General features: G+C 41.0%; 1 protein-coding gene across 5 annotated transcripts in view; it reads left to right on the forward strand.

Annotated features, from left to right (window-relative positions):
* Window positions 1–1,453: 1,453 nt before the first annotated feature.
* The window catches only part of SEC24C (SEC24 homolog C, COPII coat complex component), a 39,482-nt gene continuing 25,914 nt past the window's right edge, over window positions 1,454–15,021 (forward strand). For 3 of the 5 annotated variants that reach the window (XM_053983726.1, XM_053983728.1, XM_053983731.1), the window contains exons 1-4: window positions 1,454–1,529; window positions 9,063–9,265; window positions 12,277–12,363; window positions 14,856–14,997. In XM_053983726.1, the coding sequence (XP_053839701.1) occupies window positions 9,091–9,265; window positions 12,277–12,363; window positions 14,856–14,997 (404 nt within the window). In that variant the 5' untranslated portion in view covers window positions 1,454–1,529; window positions 9,063–9,090. Of the gene's footprint in view, window positions 1,530–1,934; window positions 1,999–9,062; window positions 9,266–12,276; window positions 12,364–14,855; window positions 14,998–15,021 lie in introns of those variants that run through there. The other 2 variants (XM_053983727.1, XM_053983729.1) reach the window with 2 other exon arrangements.

Here is a 15,021-nt window from a genome sequence, read left to right on the forward strand (position 1 = left end):
CTTTAAGTATTGAAAGACCACAATAAGGTCTCATCAAAACCTTCTTCAGGCTGAACAAGCCCAACTCTCTCAGCCTCTCTTTAGTAAGAGAAGCCTTCATCCCTCTGATAATTTTCTTGGCCTCTCTCTGGACCTGCTCCAATGGGTTAATGTCTTTGCTGTGCAGAGCACCTCAGAGCTGAACACAGGTCTCTGGATGGGGTCTCACTATAGTGGAGCAGTCTTTCAGTGGTTTTTCTTTAGGATCATGACAGACACAACTTCCTAGCCCTCCCAAGCTAGGGAGTTACATAAGAATTAAAGTCCATGTTCCCCCTTTCCTACAAGGCATAATACATAATTTTCTGTTAAGGTCCCGAGGACAAGCTTACCCTTACGTCTTCCTTATTCTGCGTGTGCTTAGCTCTCAGTGACTAATATCCTTATACCGTGACATCCAGAGGATGCACTTTTGCTGTGACACCATTGCTTGGTTGACTACGTCATTGCCAGTACTATAGCACCACTCATCTGGTGCCATTGCATATTGGTAGTGGGCACAAACCTACACAATCATAGAATAATCAAGGTTGGAAGAGGCCTTTGAGATCAAGTCCAACCATCCACCCAGCACTGCCACTGTAACCCCTAAACCACATCACCCAACACCAGATCCTGATGCCTCTTAGACACCTCTGGGGTGCTGACTCCACCACATTCCTGGGCAGCCTATTCCAATGCCTGACCACCCTAGCAGTGAAAACATTTCTAATATCTAATCTGAGTCTCCCCTGTCTCAGCTTTGGACCATTTCCTCTTGTCCTCTCTGTAGCTACAGAAGAGACCAGTCCCCACTTCACAGCAATCTCCTTTCAGGCAGTTGTAGAGGGCGATGAGATCCCCCATGAGCATCCTCTTCTCGAGACAAAACAATCCCAGATCCCTCATCCATTCCTGTAAGACAAGTTTTCTAGACCTTTTCTAGCCTTGTTACCCTTCTCTGGACAGGCTCCAGTACCTCAATGCCCCTTCTGAAGTGAGGGAGCCACTAGGGCCTACTGAGGGCAGCACTTGAGGGGTGGCCCCACCAGTGCTGAGTACCGAGGGACGATCGCTCCGCTGTTGTTAGCAGAGAGTGAACAACTCTTTGCACCTTGGTGCAGAACTGGCCCTGGGTGCTCCCCTGTCGCGGTCTTTCACAGGCCGCTGGTGGGACAGGCGGCCAAGGGCCGTGGTCAATGGTGGCCGTGGTCAGTGGTGGCCGTGGTCAGTGGTGGCCGTGGTCAGTGGTGGCCGCGGCTCAGCAGCGCTCGGCTCAGCTGCCCGTGCGGACAGCGCGGGCTTGGGCTGCGCGAGGAGCAGCCCCGTGTCCCTCCCCCGCCGCCGCCTCCCGCCCCAGCCAGGACGTCAGCGGCCGGGGCCTCCCAGCGCCTGCGCCGCATCCGGGCCCCGGCGGGCGGAGCGCGGACGTGGCAGCGGCAGCCGGGAGCCGCAGGCGGGGAGCGGCGGGGCGGGAGCCGGAAGTGGGCCCGGCAGTGGCGGCAGCGGTGGTGAGTGAGGCCTGAGGGGGCTCCGGGTGGCCGGGCCCACCGGCGGGGCCGTGCGGTTCCCGTTGCGGGCGGGCGGGCGAGCGAGCTGGCGGCACTGAGCCTGGCACCGCGCCCGGCGGCCCGGCCGGGGCCCGGAGCCGAGGCGGTGCCGCCGCTGCCGCTTCCTCCTCCGCCGAGGCCCGGTGGCGCCCGGTCGGGTGATGCGTCGGGCCCATCGTGCTGCGCGCCACGGGAGGCTCTACAGAGCCCCGGGGCTCCCCGGAATGCGCCCGGGCGGGAGCGTCCGCATCGCCCGCGGCCCGGCCGGTGCCGGCGGCCTGCGGGGCCGGGCCGGCTGTCGGCGGGGCCTGCACTTCCAGTGCCTGGGCTGCCCCGAGAGACCCGTCGGTGTCCCGGTGTCGTGCGGCGACACCCGGCGGCTGCGAGTCGGGCCGTCGGTCCGGCACGGAGAACCGAGTGCTTCTTTTTGGTCAGGGTGCGCCGCGAGTCAGATACCCCTCTCTGCAACCTCTCTAATCTCCTGTAATCCGCGAATCCTTTCCCTGGCGTTTGTGCTGTGCTGTTCAAGCTTTCATTCATTCGAGCTTTGCAAAGGATGGTCATCCCTTGCAGAGATCTGGCGGCTGAGATTGGTTGGATTTGGTAGTAAAATTTAGTGATTGTGTGGCTGTGAAAAAAGGAAGAAGGGAAGTAAAGGAGATGCCATGATCGAAATTGAAGTGTAGTATTGAAAAGGTGGTTATGCAAGATGGGACTCTTGCTTTCCATGTAGATGGTGCTTTAAATGTGTTTTATTTTCTGTTGTTGGAATTTGCTTTCACTCGTTCTGAGAAATGCTTTTGATGGAGTACGGTGAAGCTTAGTTTCCTTTAGTTTGGGTTTTTTTTTTTGTTTTGGTTTGTTTTTTTGTTTAGTTTTGTTTTTGGACTGTACTGATCTCTGAAAGGGACTGCAAAACCATCCAAGCTGGGCTGTAGTTGAAATTCTTTTTAAACTTACTGACTAATGGAAGTGGTTGCCGGGACATAAGAGAATTGCTTACCTATGTCAGAAGTTATCCACAGAAACTAACGTCCTGTCAATTAATGTACTGTCATTGAAAATACAGATTTTTTTCCAGTTTGGTACTAATTTGATTGTTAGCTATTAATGTAATAATTCATTAAAAGTATTTCTAGATCCATTTATGTTACAGGATTCTGTAGTCAACTTTACCAAATGTTGTGAGGAATGTTGGACAGAAATCAGTATCTGAGGTATAACATGCAAATTCTTTTTTGTTGTTTTTTACAAGCAGTATAAAATCACATCACTGAAATGGGAGATGACTACTGATTTTGTACTAAAGTCTTTGCTCTTTATTAATGTGAAGTTTTCATGAGTAAATTTAGGGAACTCTGGCTTTAACATTGTTTTTTTCTTTCCCACAACCTTCTCCTAGAGTAGGTGTTCCAGTTATGGGACAGATAGAAATATATGTAGCTGAAAACTTCCAAGCTTTCCTCTTTAAAGGTGACTTACTTTCAATCACATATATATGCTCTGTGAAAACATAAATATTTCTATCCATTTTCTTGTAGAACAGGTTCTTGCTAATGGAACTACCCTTTTTGGCTTGAAGCTGTGCCATTCAGGATTCTTTTATGGTTGTAGACAGAGTATGAAGAGGACAGCAATATAAAGAATATATAATTGCTTCTTAATATGCTGTAACTCTCACTCCAGGTTTTAATTTCATGGCTGAAAGCTGACTTATAGCAGTGAACAACTACTTAAAATATCTTTGATGAGTGGTTTGGTGCTTGTACTTCTTTGAATGTTTTTTCCTGCTGTGGTAGGACTATGTTATCTTCCTGTAACACTTATTATCAGAAGGAGGGTCAAAAATCAAAGGAAAAATTGATGGTTGGCTAAGGAAGGGCAAGGTACAGAGTCACCAACAGTAATCAACAACAAGGTCTCTGCAGAAGAGAGGTGTATGTTTCTTGTTCTTTATATTTGAAAAGATGTGTTAGGGATTAGTTGTGAAGATAGAGCTTGTTTTTATATGTTCAGCAAGATTCATTGTTAACATAGAAAGCATTAAAAGACAGTATAAACTGGCAGTAGGTATTAGGAAGAGCTAATTCTGACCTTTTTTTGTTTCTTGCAAGTGATGGAAATTATGTAATGTGTATTTGTGTAGAGGAAGTCAGAGCACAGAGATGGCCAGTGTTACAATATATGTGAAGAAAACTCGTTTTTTAGTCTTATTCTATATATTTCCATTCTTCCTTTCTTCCTTTTGCCCTCTTCCCTAAAGTTGAAACTCCTCATTAACTTTTTCTAATCTATTATGCTTGTGCAAGAGTCACAGAAATGATTCAGATTACTTCACTCATTGTAACATATGTCCACATGTATGTGGAGGTAGCTAGGAAACAGAGATCCTTCGCTGTGGTTTTGCTGATGCTGTATTGTCAGTAACTCTTGCCTCCATGGGGTTGCTCTTTAGAAGTCATGCTCATGGCTGGGCGTTTTTCAAATCTTTTCCGTGAGCTTTATTACAGTGACAGAGATGTGAATCAGTCCCACCAGGAGACTTGAGTCAACAAAGTGTAAAATGTTCTTGAAGTAGAAATCTGGTAGTGATGGCAGGGGTTGGAAGTATTGGTAGTTTTAAGGTTAGGTCAAAACTAAGCTGGGTTTTTTTTGTATTCAGTTTTTAATCACTTTCACTCTTGTAACTTGTGTACTGTATTGTACCTTGCCCAGGATGGTGAATCAGTCTAACAAAACTGGGTTTTAATGTGGCCTTCTTTAAAATAATATGGAAGTGATCACACCTTAGATTCACTTTGAAAACTGTGTCTTATACTTTTCTTGAACTGTTAAAACAAATGTTTCTGGCAGTAACTCAAAATGCATAGATGAAGAAAATGTTACCTGTGGTGTAAGAAGTTAAGAATCTGCACGGGCAGGAAGAGAGAGTGCCACATATTACAACCAGATTGGAGTGGATTCCAGTATTGCCATTTTGGTTGATTGGGGCAAATGTGTGGGAGGCACTTGTTACAATAGCCTGTGAGCTTACAGATTAGTTGGCAGTTTATGACTTCTAGGACACGAGTTTCTTTTCTGGGATTTTCTACAGGAAAAAAAAAAAAAAAAAAAAAAACCACCCAGTAATTTTTTATATCTGAAAAGAACCAAGTGTTCCGTGAGTGCTCGTAGAAGACCTAGTCAAGCTGTCAATGAAACAAAAGCAAGGACATTTCCCTTTCTGAAGAGTGTTGTTAGCTCCAGAGTCTAGGTCTTTGTAAGAACAGCAAAACCTTGTTGCTTCCAGAAAGTTACAGAACAGAAACATTAAAAGTAGTGTAGGCAATACTCTGAATTACTGGTGCTCTCCTTCTATCCCATCTTTTGGAAATAATTTTGATTTTTGTGTTAAATTAGATATTTCCTTCGTGGCCATGTGGTTCACTTGGGTTGTGTATTTTTTTTTGTTGTTGTTGTAGGTTTGGGGTTTTTTTTTTAAATATCAGTCTCCTCAGAAGTTGAAATAAACAACTTTTTCTTTCTCTGGGACCAGTAAAAAAGGCAGTAGCACTTTTCTCATGGAAAGTAATTTTGCTGTATGCCTTTCCTTTAGAAAGTGAACAAAAAGTGATGAGATCAAGCTTTTCACTTTCAAAAGGGAGTTAACAGTGAATGCAGACTATAAAAAAATGATGAATATGAAGTTTTCAGTGATTTGGGAGATTTGCTCATTGAAACGAGCTCATATGAATCACTAGGTTTTTTTAAAGCATATCATAAAAACTTCACTGTGGTCTGATTTGCTTGGATACTAAGTAATCTTGAAGCTATTGTAAAAATTTAGGTATTCATCACCCCCTACATTATTCCTGTGTATTCTCCTCTCATCGGTTCATTACTGATCCTCACCGGTTCTCTGTAGTTTTGTAACTGTGTTGACCAAAACTTCATGGTCAGCTGCGTTTATACAGAGGAATAGAAAATGGTATAGAGTGGCTGCTTCCTGCTTTGCAGGAAAATTGTTGTTCATAGGATTTTTCTCTCTAGCATCAGTCCTGCTTATTTGAGCTTTGTGTATTGTAACTGCTGAGTAGTAACATGGTGTTCAGCACCATGTGCCAGTATTAAGTTTGGCTCAGTTTTGGTAATGTGTTACTACATGCAAAGGAATATCCTCAGCGTTTTTATCCAGTGAAATGGCCTTTTATCTCCATTTCTCTCTATCTGGTATATGTATTATTTCTGATATTCTCTATACCCCAGCCACCCTTTGTGTCATAAGACAGGATGAAATTCTCCCTTTCTCCATATCTCTTCAAGTGACCAAGTTCTAATTTACAGAGAAATGTTTTTTGAGTGGAAACAAAATGAATGTTTGATACAAATAACTTGTACTGGGGAAGAGGGAAAACGAACTCAGTCAGTGACAGCTGTCTTCCACCTTCTCAGAGGCAAATACTCTTGGTCCTGCCTTATGGTATTTCTCATCAGTGATGAGCGAGCATGCCACAAGCCTTATGTTCAGAGCAAGTTGGGCACCAAAACAATGAAGCAGCCTTGTCCACAGCTTCAGCACTGGACTTGTTCTTAAGTATCCCTCCTTGACCTTCTGCCAGTGTAGAGCAAGTATCAGCTTGTGCTGTGGTGGAGGTTGAACCTGTGCTGGCTGGCACATGGGCTAGCTAAAGGTCTGAGGTGTATCCACCTTTCAGCTGGGACACTGAGTTAGAACCATCTTGTTTCTGTAGCTACTTTTTCCACAAAAGTGTAGGAGATTATCTCAAAACTTTTTCCCTCTAAGATATGCATTAAATCAGCTTACCTCTCAGTTTTGGTATTGTGGACAGAGCAACAAGCTACAGATACCACCTGCTCAGGCAGGAAATACTGATACTCACATGAGGGAAGGAAGGCTGAAAAGGGAATAGTAAAAGATCATCAGGTTAGATCACTTGCTGAGTAAATACTCACAACAGTGAGTTAGAAGTGGTTTACAAGGGACATGCTTGAGTTTTTATCCTATAGTGCTTTAGAAAAACAGGAGGAAAAGCATGAAAGATTCATGTTCTGCCCTGTAGTAATTCCTAGTTCGAACATTAGATCTGTTCAGGGATTTCTGTAGGTCTAACTTGTGAAAAGTGTCTTAGTGGTTGTAGCACAGAAGCTATCCTGTGGAATACTGCTACTCTGCAGCTTTTCCTGGAGGAGTGACCTGTTTTCGGGAGCAGTGACCAGGAGCCAGGTTTCTCATGTGCAATCCAATAAGCAGGGGCAGGAAGAAGAGAACACAGCCCTCCTTCATTGTCAGAAAGCCCTGCCCAGATGTTCCAAGATGTGCAGGTAGAGGAGTCCTCTCGATGTGTTCTTCCTTGCCTATACTCCCACCCTTGCAGGAGGCACTCTTGCTTTACTGTTTGTACAGAGCAGGAGGTGGCTGAGGGTAGGTCTGTCATTCCAGTGTGGTCACACTGATTGCCTTCCTGGGCAGTAAGAGGTTAACCTTTCAGAGAACTTGGGAAGGGAGCAGGTCCCAAAGTCCAGACTTCCTGGCCACATGGCTGCTCAGGTTAGACTGTTTTGCAGAACTAAGTCAAAGGTAGTGTGGGAAACCAGAATTTTTAGAGATTACACATTATAAACATTATAGTAAGAGAGTAATCATGTTTAAAACCACTGTGGGCTGATGAAAATTTGTCATGCTCTTCTGAGCTGTTGCAAATGACATGTTAGCTTTAAAGAGCAAATTACCTTTAAATATTTAAGAGGAGATCTTTTTCTAAACAAAAGCCCTATCTTTGCCTTTATACAATTTGGAGAATAAAAATGTAAAACTTCATTTCTTTTCATAAAAAGTTTAAAATCTAATTTAAGAGTAAGTGTTAGTAATCTTAGTATTGACATTTGTCATGTTTACTAGCTGTAGGAGGTTAAATGTAGTTTTTATGTTTTGTGCTAGCTTTCTTTTGTAAGTAATTAAATCTCTCTATTATGATATATGTGTTTTCCCTTTATTAAATGTATGAAATAATTTCTTCATGTGGATGATTCTGACAGAGCTGTAGTTTTTCCAGTGGCTTTGCTGTACAACTGTGATGTCAGTTGCTGAAATAATTCTTTGGCATCATATTTTTGGTAAAGTGAAGAACCAACCTTAGCATTGTTTGGCATGTGCTAATCAGAGTGTAGGCAGACCAGCTTGGGGCTTTGATACCTGATTGAGTTAAGCTACAGATTCCTAGTCAGGCTTTGCTATTGGTGGCTGTTGCACCTGTTTCCTCTGTGTTAAGATTTACCTTGTATCTTTAACACACAAGTTCATCATAGAGTTTGGAGAAAAATGTGAGGGCAACATTAGTTTTTAAATTTATTTTTACTTTGCATTTTTATATAAACTGATGTTTTTAATGAATAATTTAATTGCCCTAAACATGTTTCTTTAGTGTTAGTGTAGGTAGTCTTAGCTGAAGAGGCTAACAGTGACATGGAGTGTCCAAAGAAGTACAAGCAATGCAAAATATTCTTATGAGAAACATACTATGAGGGAATCTCCTGCCCCTGAAGTAATCTTGGTTCTCCACAAATGAAAGGCACTGTGGGTTATCTGCCTGCTTGCTGTTGTAAAAATTGTGTGTTTGGTTTGGGGTCTTACGATAGCAGTTTTGCTTTTCTTGTTATAAAGCTAGTCAGTCTCTTTATACAGTTAGGTAGAGGAGTTGGGAATCTGTCCGTTGAGCAAGATTTCTTGAAAAAGTTTGCTAAGAAATGTCTCTCCTGTCTCTGATACTCTGTTTCAAGCCTTACAGTTTGGTAAAACTCCTTTAGTGCCATCTTTGCCTGTAATTATTTTCCATTTTGAACACCTTTCCTAGGTGAAAATTTTGCTTTTGGAATATCTTTGTTTTCTGAAGTGTGTGTACATAGCAAGGACTTTAAATCATCTATTGCTAAAAAAAAAAAAAAAAAAAAAAGGTATAGCCCCCTATGTTGGTCCTGTCTTAGATTCTATAACACTTCAAGCAGCTGCCTTTGTGGATGGTGAAGCTTGCTGCTTGTAATGAGCAGGCATGACCAAGTAAACTAACACAGAGGTGACAGCTGAGCTTGATCAGTGTTATTGAAGTGTTATATTAAGGGATCACTCATCTATATAATGAAATCTATTTTCTGTTGGTCTGATTCTGTGAAGTGGAAGTAGTTTGAAAGCTTTCTCAGGAAGCTTGATAATAATCTGCTATGGAATGGCAAATGATGGTATTTTTATCTAAGATGATGATCACAGGTCTAACCAGGATGAAATGCTAACTAAATTGATTAGAAAGCATAATTTCTGAAAGTAATGTTTTAGATAGCTCTTGTAAAGCATTTATCTGACTTGCTGTGCAAGAGTAAGTTACCATTATTGTTCTAACTTCCCAAGTATCTTACGATCTCTCACTCTACTTTTCACAGTAGGAAAGCTGACCAGTTTGGTTTTATATCTGCTTAAAGTCATTTTTCCCCCCCTTTTTACAGGTGAGGTTAGGTTGGGGATGTGAATACAATGAGTGTAAACCAGCAAGCTCACACGGGGCCTCCTTACGGGCAACCTCAGCCTGGATATCAGGGATACCAGCAGCCTGCCTACGGAGGACAGTCATTGCCAGGGGTTCCTCAGGCGCAGTATGGAGCTTATAATGGGCCGATGCCAGGATATCAACAGCCAGTCCCTCCACAAGGTACTGCTCGGTCAATACTTAATGATTGATAACCTGTGAATTATGGCGTGCATGGAATTTTTGCTGTATGCTTATACTATGTCCTATTGCTGTATACAATATCCTATTGTAAGTCTTTGGGTTTTTTTTGTGGTAGTGATTATCTTTTTTTCTCTATGTAATTTGCAGGATGCTAAAAATCATGTCGTCCCATATTCTGAGGTTATTGTGCTGCCTCTTGTCCAGTTTAGTAGGGCTTACTGTTCTTTTGGTAGGTCATAAAATTAACATGTTGAGAAACAGCCTGCTTTTTTCTCTATGTCCATATCCCTATGTTACTAAAGCACCTGATTAGAAGAGTCTTCCTGATGAGGTTATGTTGGGAGGCAGCAGTTAGGGCCTGTAACAGATTTATAATTGAGACTGCCTTACATTATTGTATTTGTCCTGGTTCAGGGTAAATTTGGGAGAGAAAAGCATCATACAGTCAACCTAGGACAATATAGAAAGATCTGCACTCCATCCTGAAAGATGGACATACAACTCTACATAGAAAGCATATTTCAAGCTATTTTCTCTAATGTCTTTAAATTCAATAAGTTTGTGGATATGGGGCAAGCTAATGTATTCTAGAATTTCAGTGATTCTGCAGGATCCTATCCCTTGCTATTTTTGTCTGTTAAAAAAAAATAAAGTAATTCAACTTTTGTTTTCCTGTTTTCAAAAGAAAGTCTGAGTTTAATAAAGAACTTTGTGAGTCTTGGTTTTCAGTTATGTTAATCGCTTTGGGAAATCAATAGTGACTTTAACATTTGAAATAAAGAGGAGAAAATACTATTGCTTTGAATGCAAGTATGTCTGCCTTTTCAGATCACAGGGATGAATTCAGTTTTGCTAAAATTAGCACAACATGAACTTAAAAATACTTGTTTAGGTTGCAGATGGGTGTTCTAATGTAATTAGGACCGTGCTGGTCATACTAATTGTCTCTGTACTCTTCCCCCTGCAAGTACATCCTCAGTCTTTTGCAACTTCTGGAATTTTGACATAGACTCAATAAGAAGGAAAGAACAGTGAAAGTGCATCTAGTTGTCTTGAAACTAACAGAAGTGGGAGACTGAAATTTGGGTGCTGAATAATTGCACTGTTGGATTTTTGTCTAGAGTTAGTAGAGTAGTGTAGTAAAAAAGTTGAGTGTGGTGTGGTAAAGAATAGGTTATTCAGGTGCTCCATCTTCCTTTTCTTTCCTTAATCCTTTTCCTCCCATGCTCTCAATAAATGTCTTCTAACAGCACTTTCAATCTGAGAGTTTTGAACTAATTTCACAAGGGGCTTGAATTCCTGTGAAAGTAATGAAAATCATCTCTGAGCGGAGGAAAGAAACGCTGCTTCGTGGGAGAGCAGAGGCAGAGCTCTGCCAATGAGCGCTCTGCCCGACTGCTCGCTGTAGCCAGCAACTAAATGGTGTTTTCTGCCCAGTGAAAGAATGGGGAGAAATTGGACTTGCTTTAGTGAGAGAGAGAAGGGGATTCAAGAACAAAAATTACCAAAAGTTGAATCAATGCAGCTATTCATAGAAAAGAGGCTTTAGCTGTAAACAATGTGAAGAATGATTAGAGTGTTTGTGAAAAGAAACTGATGAGCATCTTCTATCAGATGCTTCAAGAATTTTCAGACTTCACAAGCCTGAAAAGCATTGCTTTTTAAGGGAATTAACCTTTTTCTTCTAGATTATTTCTAGTTTGCCTTTTTTCATTTTGAGACAGCTCAGTAAGGACATACCTAGGTACCTTGATAACATTCATATAAACTTGTGCAGATTAAAAATGCAGATTTTGTGCCAGTAATGATTAAAAGGTGGTGTGACACTGAGGGCAGGAAGGTAGTCTCATTTGAACAACAAAACTGTGTTTCACTACTCAAGTAGTATCTCATGTACTTTATTGTTATTATCAGGCAAAGGCCATCTACAGTTTGTGGGGATTTTTTCCATCTTTTTTTCTGTGACCATCATTCCTGGACTTAGCAGGCTGTATTAAGGAAATCTCAGTTGTCAGGCTGTGCATTTTGGACCTGCTGTTTAGGATTCCTGTCTTTAGAAGAAAGAGATGTAAAAGAAAAAGATCTTTGGAAGAAAGAGATGTTACACAACAGCCAGAGGTTGACACGTCAGTGGCTGCTGCGTATGAAATCCCTGTGGAAGAGGGAGTCAAACAAACAACACATTATCAGAGACAGCAGACAGGTTATAGTAAAAATAGTGACAGTTATCCTTTCCACCACCACCTCCAACACATTATGTTTACTGCAAGTCTTTGTGGTGAGACCTATTGTGGCTGCATAATAGAGAGGAGAGAGAAAATTTCAGAGGCAGGAATTTAGGAAACACTGAGGGGTAAAGGGAAAACTGCCAATGTTATTCTGTAATTTCAAAGTAGTTGCCTTATGGATTTATTTTTAAAATAACAGGAAAAATTACTTGGGGGACTGAGTGGAGAAATGTTGGGAGCCAGTACCATCCTTAGTCAGGGAGTGTTTTGCATCTGATTTATGTGGCAAACCCTTACTCTAAGTGGAATCATGGGAATGCTATAGCAGTGGTCATAGTCTTTTTGAGGACCAGAAGTGGAGTGCTATGTTGCTACATGAAAGTAGCTGCTTCTTGCTACAAGAATATTGAAATAACCAGGAAAATTTTGCCCCTGTCCTTTAGTCAGTCTATTGGTTTCCTTCAGATGAGGTCATGCAGCTGAAAGTGCAAACACAATTATCTGAATACCAGTAACCATTAGGCTGTAGATCATTTTACATAGGCTTACTTTATGAAAATGTTAACACTTGTCTTATGTAAAGACTACATTTGTAGTATGTTGTGCATGGTAGAAGAGAGGGAGCATTGCTTAAAGGACAAGGTGGTAGATGACAGGAATTTTGTGTATGAGATGTTTTCTGGAGACTGTTGTCAGCATTGGAAAGGCTGTCTTTCAGTGCTTTCTCTCAGGCTTGATTTACTGGTGTATTCTGTCTTTCAGGTTACTTTCCTTCCTTGGGGTTTCCTTCGAAGGGCTCTCCTGTATCTCTCAACTCTGACACTTCTTCTCTTGCACCTAATTTCATAGGTAAATGGTGTCCTTTCTGTGGGAGTGTTTGTGCTGTGTTGCTTCTTCTGTGCCAAGTTCCCATTTAATATGGATACTTATCTCAAAGGCTGGGTACCTGGTTGTTCAGGCAGAGGTGGGTGGGACATTTCCCAATCTATTTGTAGGCAGCATTCCAGAAGCATAAATAGGATATGAAGAAATAACCCTAGTAGAAATCCCTTATGCATGCAGATTCATAGATAAAACTTGACTTGTGACTAATGTTTTCTGAAGTCTGATTTTAAAACCTGAATTGGCCCGTTCAGGTTCTGTCAGGTGCAATCGTTAGCTTAAAAGAACTCGGTCTCACCCTTGAGAGGAAAAGTGAGGTTTGAAATGGTAGCATTGCAAAGAAGTGAAAAATCTCTGCAAACTACCAGGAGATTCTTACTGGAAGTCATAAGATTTGTGTAGCTTGTGCTTTCGTTTAAAGGGAAAAAACCAAGTCTTTAACTTCCTTGGCTATACTTAGAATCTAAGTATATGTTAGGAATAATTATTTTTCCCAAAGCTGTGACTTGAAGAAGGAAATATCTTTTTGCAACTAGCAATCAAAATGTAAGAATTAGAAATGCTGCAAGAAACCATATTGTACTTTCCCTTTTTTTGAACAGTCAAAGTGCCTCTAGTTGTCTTGAAACTAACAGAAGTGGGAGACTGAAATTTGAGTGCTGAATAATTGCACTGTTGGATTTCTGTATTTTGGAAGAGCTGTTTCTGGAGGTGTCGATTTGTTTAGAAGATTAGGGTGTCAGAAGACAACCATCTAGGCTCAGGGCTTTGAGGAAAATCATAGCCATTTCCCATTTTGCTGTAATGAGTAAGAACATCACAAAGATGTTGAGGATTTGTCAAGAATAATGAATAATAGTGGCTAATAAGCCACTAGATACTTACATCTGTTCTAGTTGTTTCTTTTTCAGTGACTGTGTGAGCCGTCTGCAGTAGGGGTGACAGAAGTATATTTGTGATGGGAACTCAAAAAAATACTTACAAAGCTTTTTCTGATGTAAACAGATATTTGTCAAATAGTATGCCTGTTAAATTTGGGGGTGGATGAATTTACCTTAATGCATATTTAAAAAGTGTGTAGGGTCCTTCCAGAAATTGGATTAAATATAAATATGCCTTCAAAGACAAAAGATAAGAAGGCCAATCAGTTTACATGTACTATCAAAGGAAATACATTGGAAAAGAGATGCAAGGTATCACAGAAGAAATTCAAAAGAAATAACATACAAATAGTTGGAGATCAGGAAATGCTTAGCCAGAGAAACAGTAAGATGAAGGTGCTTAACAGTAGTTTAGAAAAGATGAGATTAATGAGATAAAAGTATATAAAAATTTAAATGTCTCTAGGAGTAATTAAATCCTGTCTCAAAATGAAGAACAGGAGGATGTTTAGTAATAAAGAAAGAAACCCAAGAAATTATCAGTTATTCATACAAGATCTAGTTAATTCCTTCCTTGACTTTACACCCCGAGGTTTGCTAAGAATTGGATGTAGTAGATAAGATAAAATATAAAACCTCATGCTTTAGGGTATAAATGATACTGTAGAATTGAGAAATGGCTCCCCTTATTTCCTATTTTATAATGGTTCCTGACAAGAAGGTTTCAGAATCCCTTTGAAACTTGCCATGCCAGTCACTGTCAGAGTGACATAACAATGTGTATGTGTGGGCCTGGTTTCATGGGCAGTTTGTCATCTGTACTTAATGATAACCTATATGTGAAATAGGTTCCCTTGTGGTTAACCTGCATGGTCATACAGTTGTTATAATGACCAGCATTGTTAATACAGTATTATTAAAAATAAAGTATTATTAGAAGAGAAGTTTATATTCTCTTTTTTGTAAGTAAAAACTGCAGTTGGTCTGCTGGTATTGTATCTAACATTTTGTAGTCTATGGAAAGACTGGTTTGTGAGGCAAATACAATTGGGCTATGACTGAACTAGCTCAGTCTGAAAGATGGGAAAGTATTTGTGTTAGCCTCCAAGCTTGAGAGGCTGGAAAAAATGGTCTGTGGTGGCCCCTATTATGCTATGTATAAATGCAGTAAGGCATGTAGTTTTTGAAAATGGAATCTGCTTGCATAGCCTGCTTACCTTTGATGTAGGGAAAACTGACCTGTAATGAACATTAGACTCCACTGAATACTCTTGGTTTAGGTAAAAATAATTGGACTTGGAGGGGAAAGGATTCAGTACCTTACTGACGAGATTTTTTTTTTTTTTCTTCATAAAAGATGAAGTTGTCTTTTTGAAGACCTTCCACAGCACACACTTTCTGCTTGATCTGTGTGGAGATGGTAACTAGTGACGCTGGCTAAAAATACTTGTGCATAAATTATTTGTTGTTCATGGAGTATTGTTATGGCAATTCTGCACTTGAATTTTTCATCGTAGTTGGTTCAAGCCCTTGTTTCTATAATTTGTGATATTTTAATTTTTTTTCTTATGTTTGTAGGTTCATTAAGAGCCCCGCCAACATCTGGAGCTCCCCCTCCAGCCTCTGGAGCATCTCATCCTTCTGGCCACTTGGCATACAGTCAGTTTGAACATGGAGATGTGCAGAATGGAATTCCAGCCTCAGCAGCTCCAATGCAGAGGTGCATATGAGAAGAGTGAATTTT

Source organism: Vidua macroura, chromosome 8 (assembly GCF_024509145.1).
Source record: "Vidua macroura isolate BioBank_ID:100142 chromosome 8, ASM2450914v1, whole genome shotgun sequence".
Taxonomy (NCBI): Eukaryota; Metazoa; Chordata; class Aves; order Passeriformes; family Viduidae; genus Vidua; species Vidua macroura.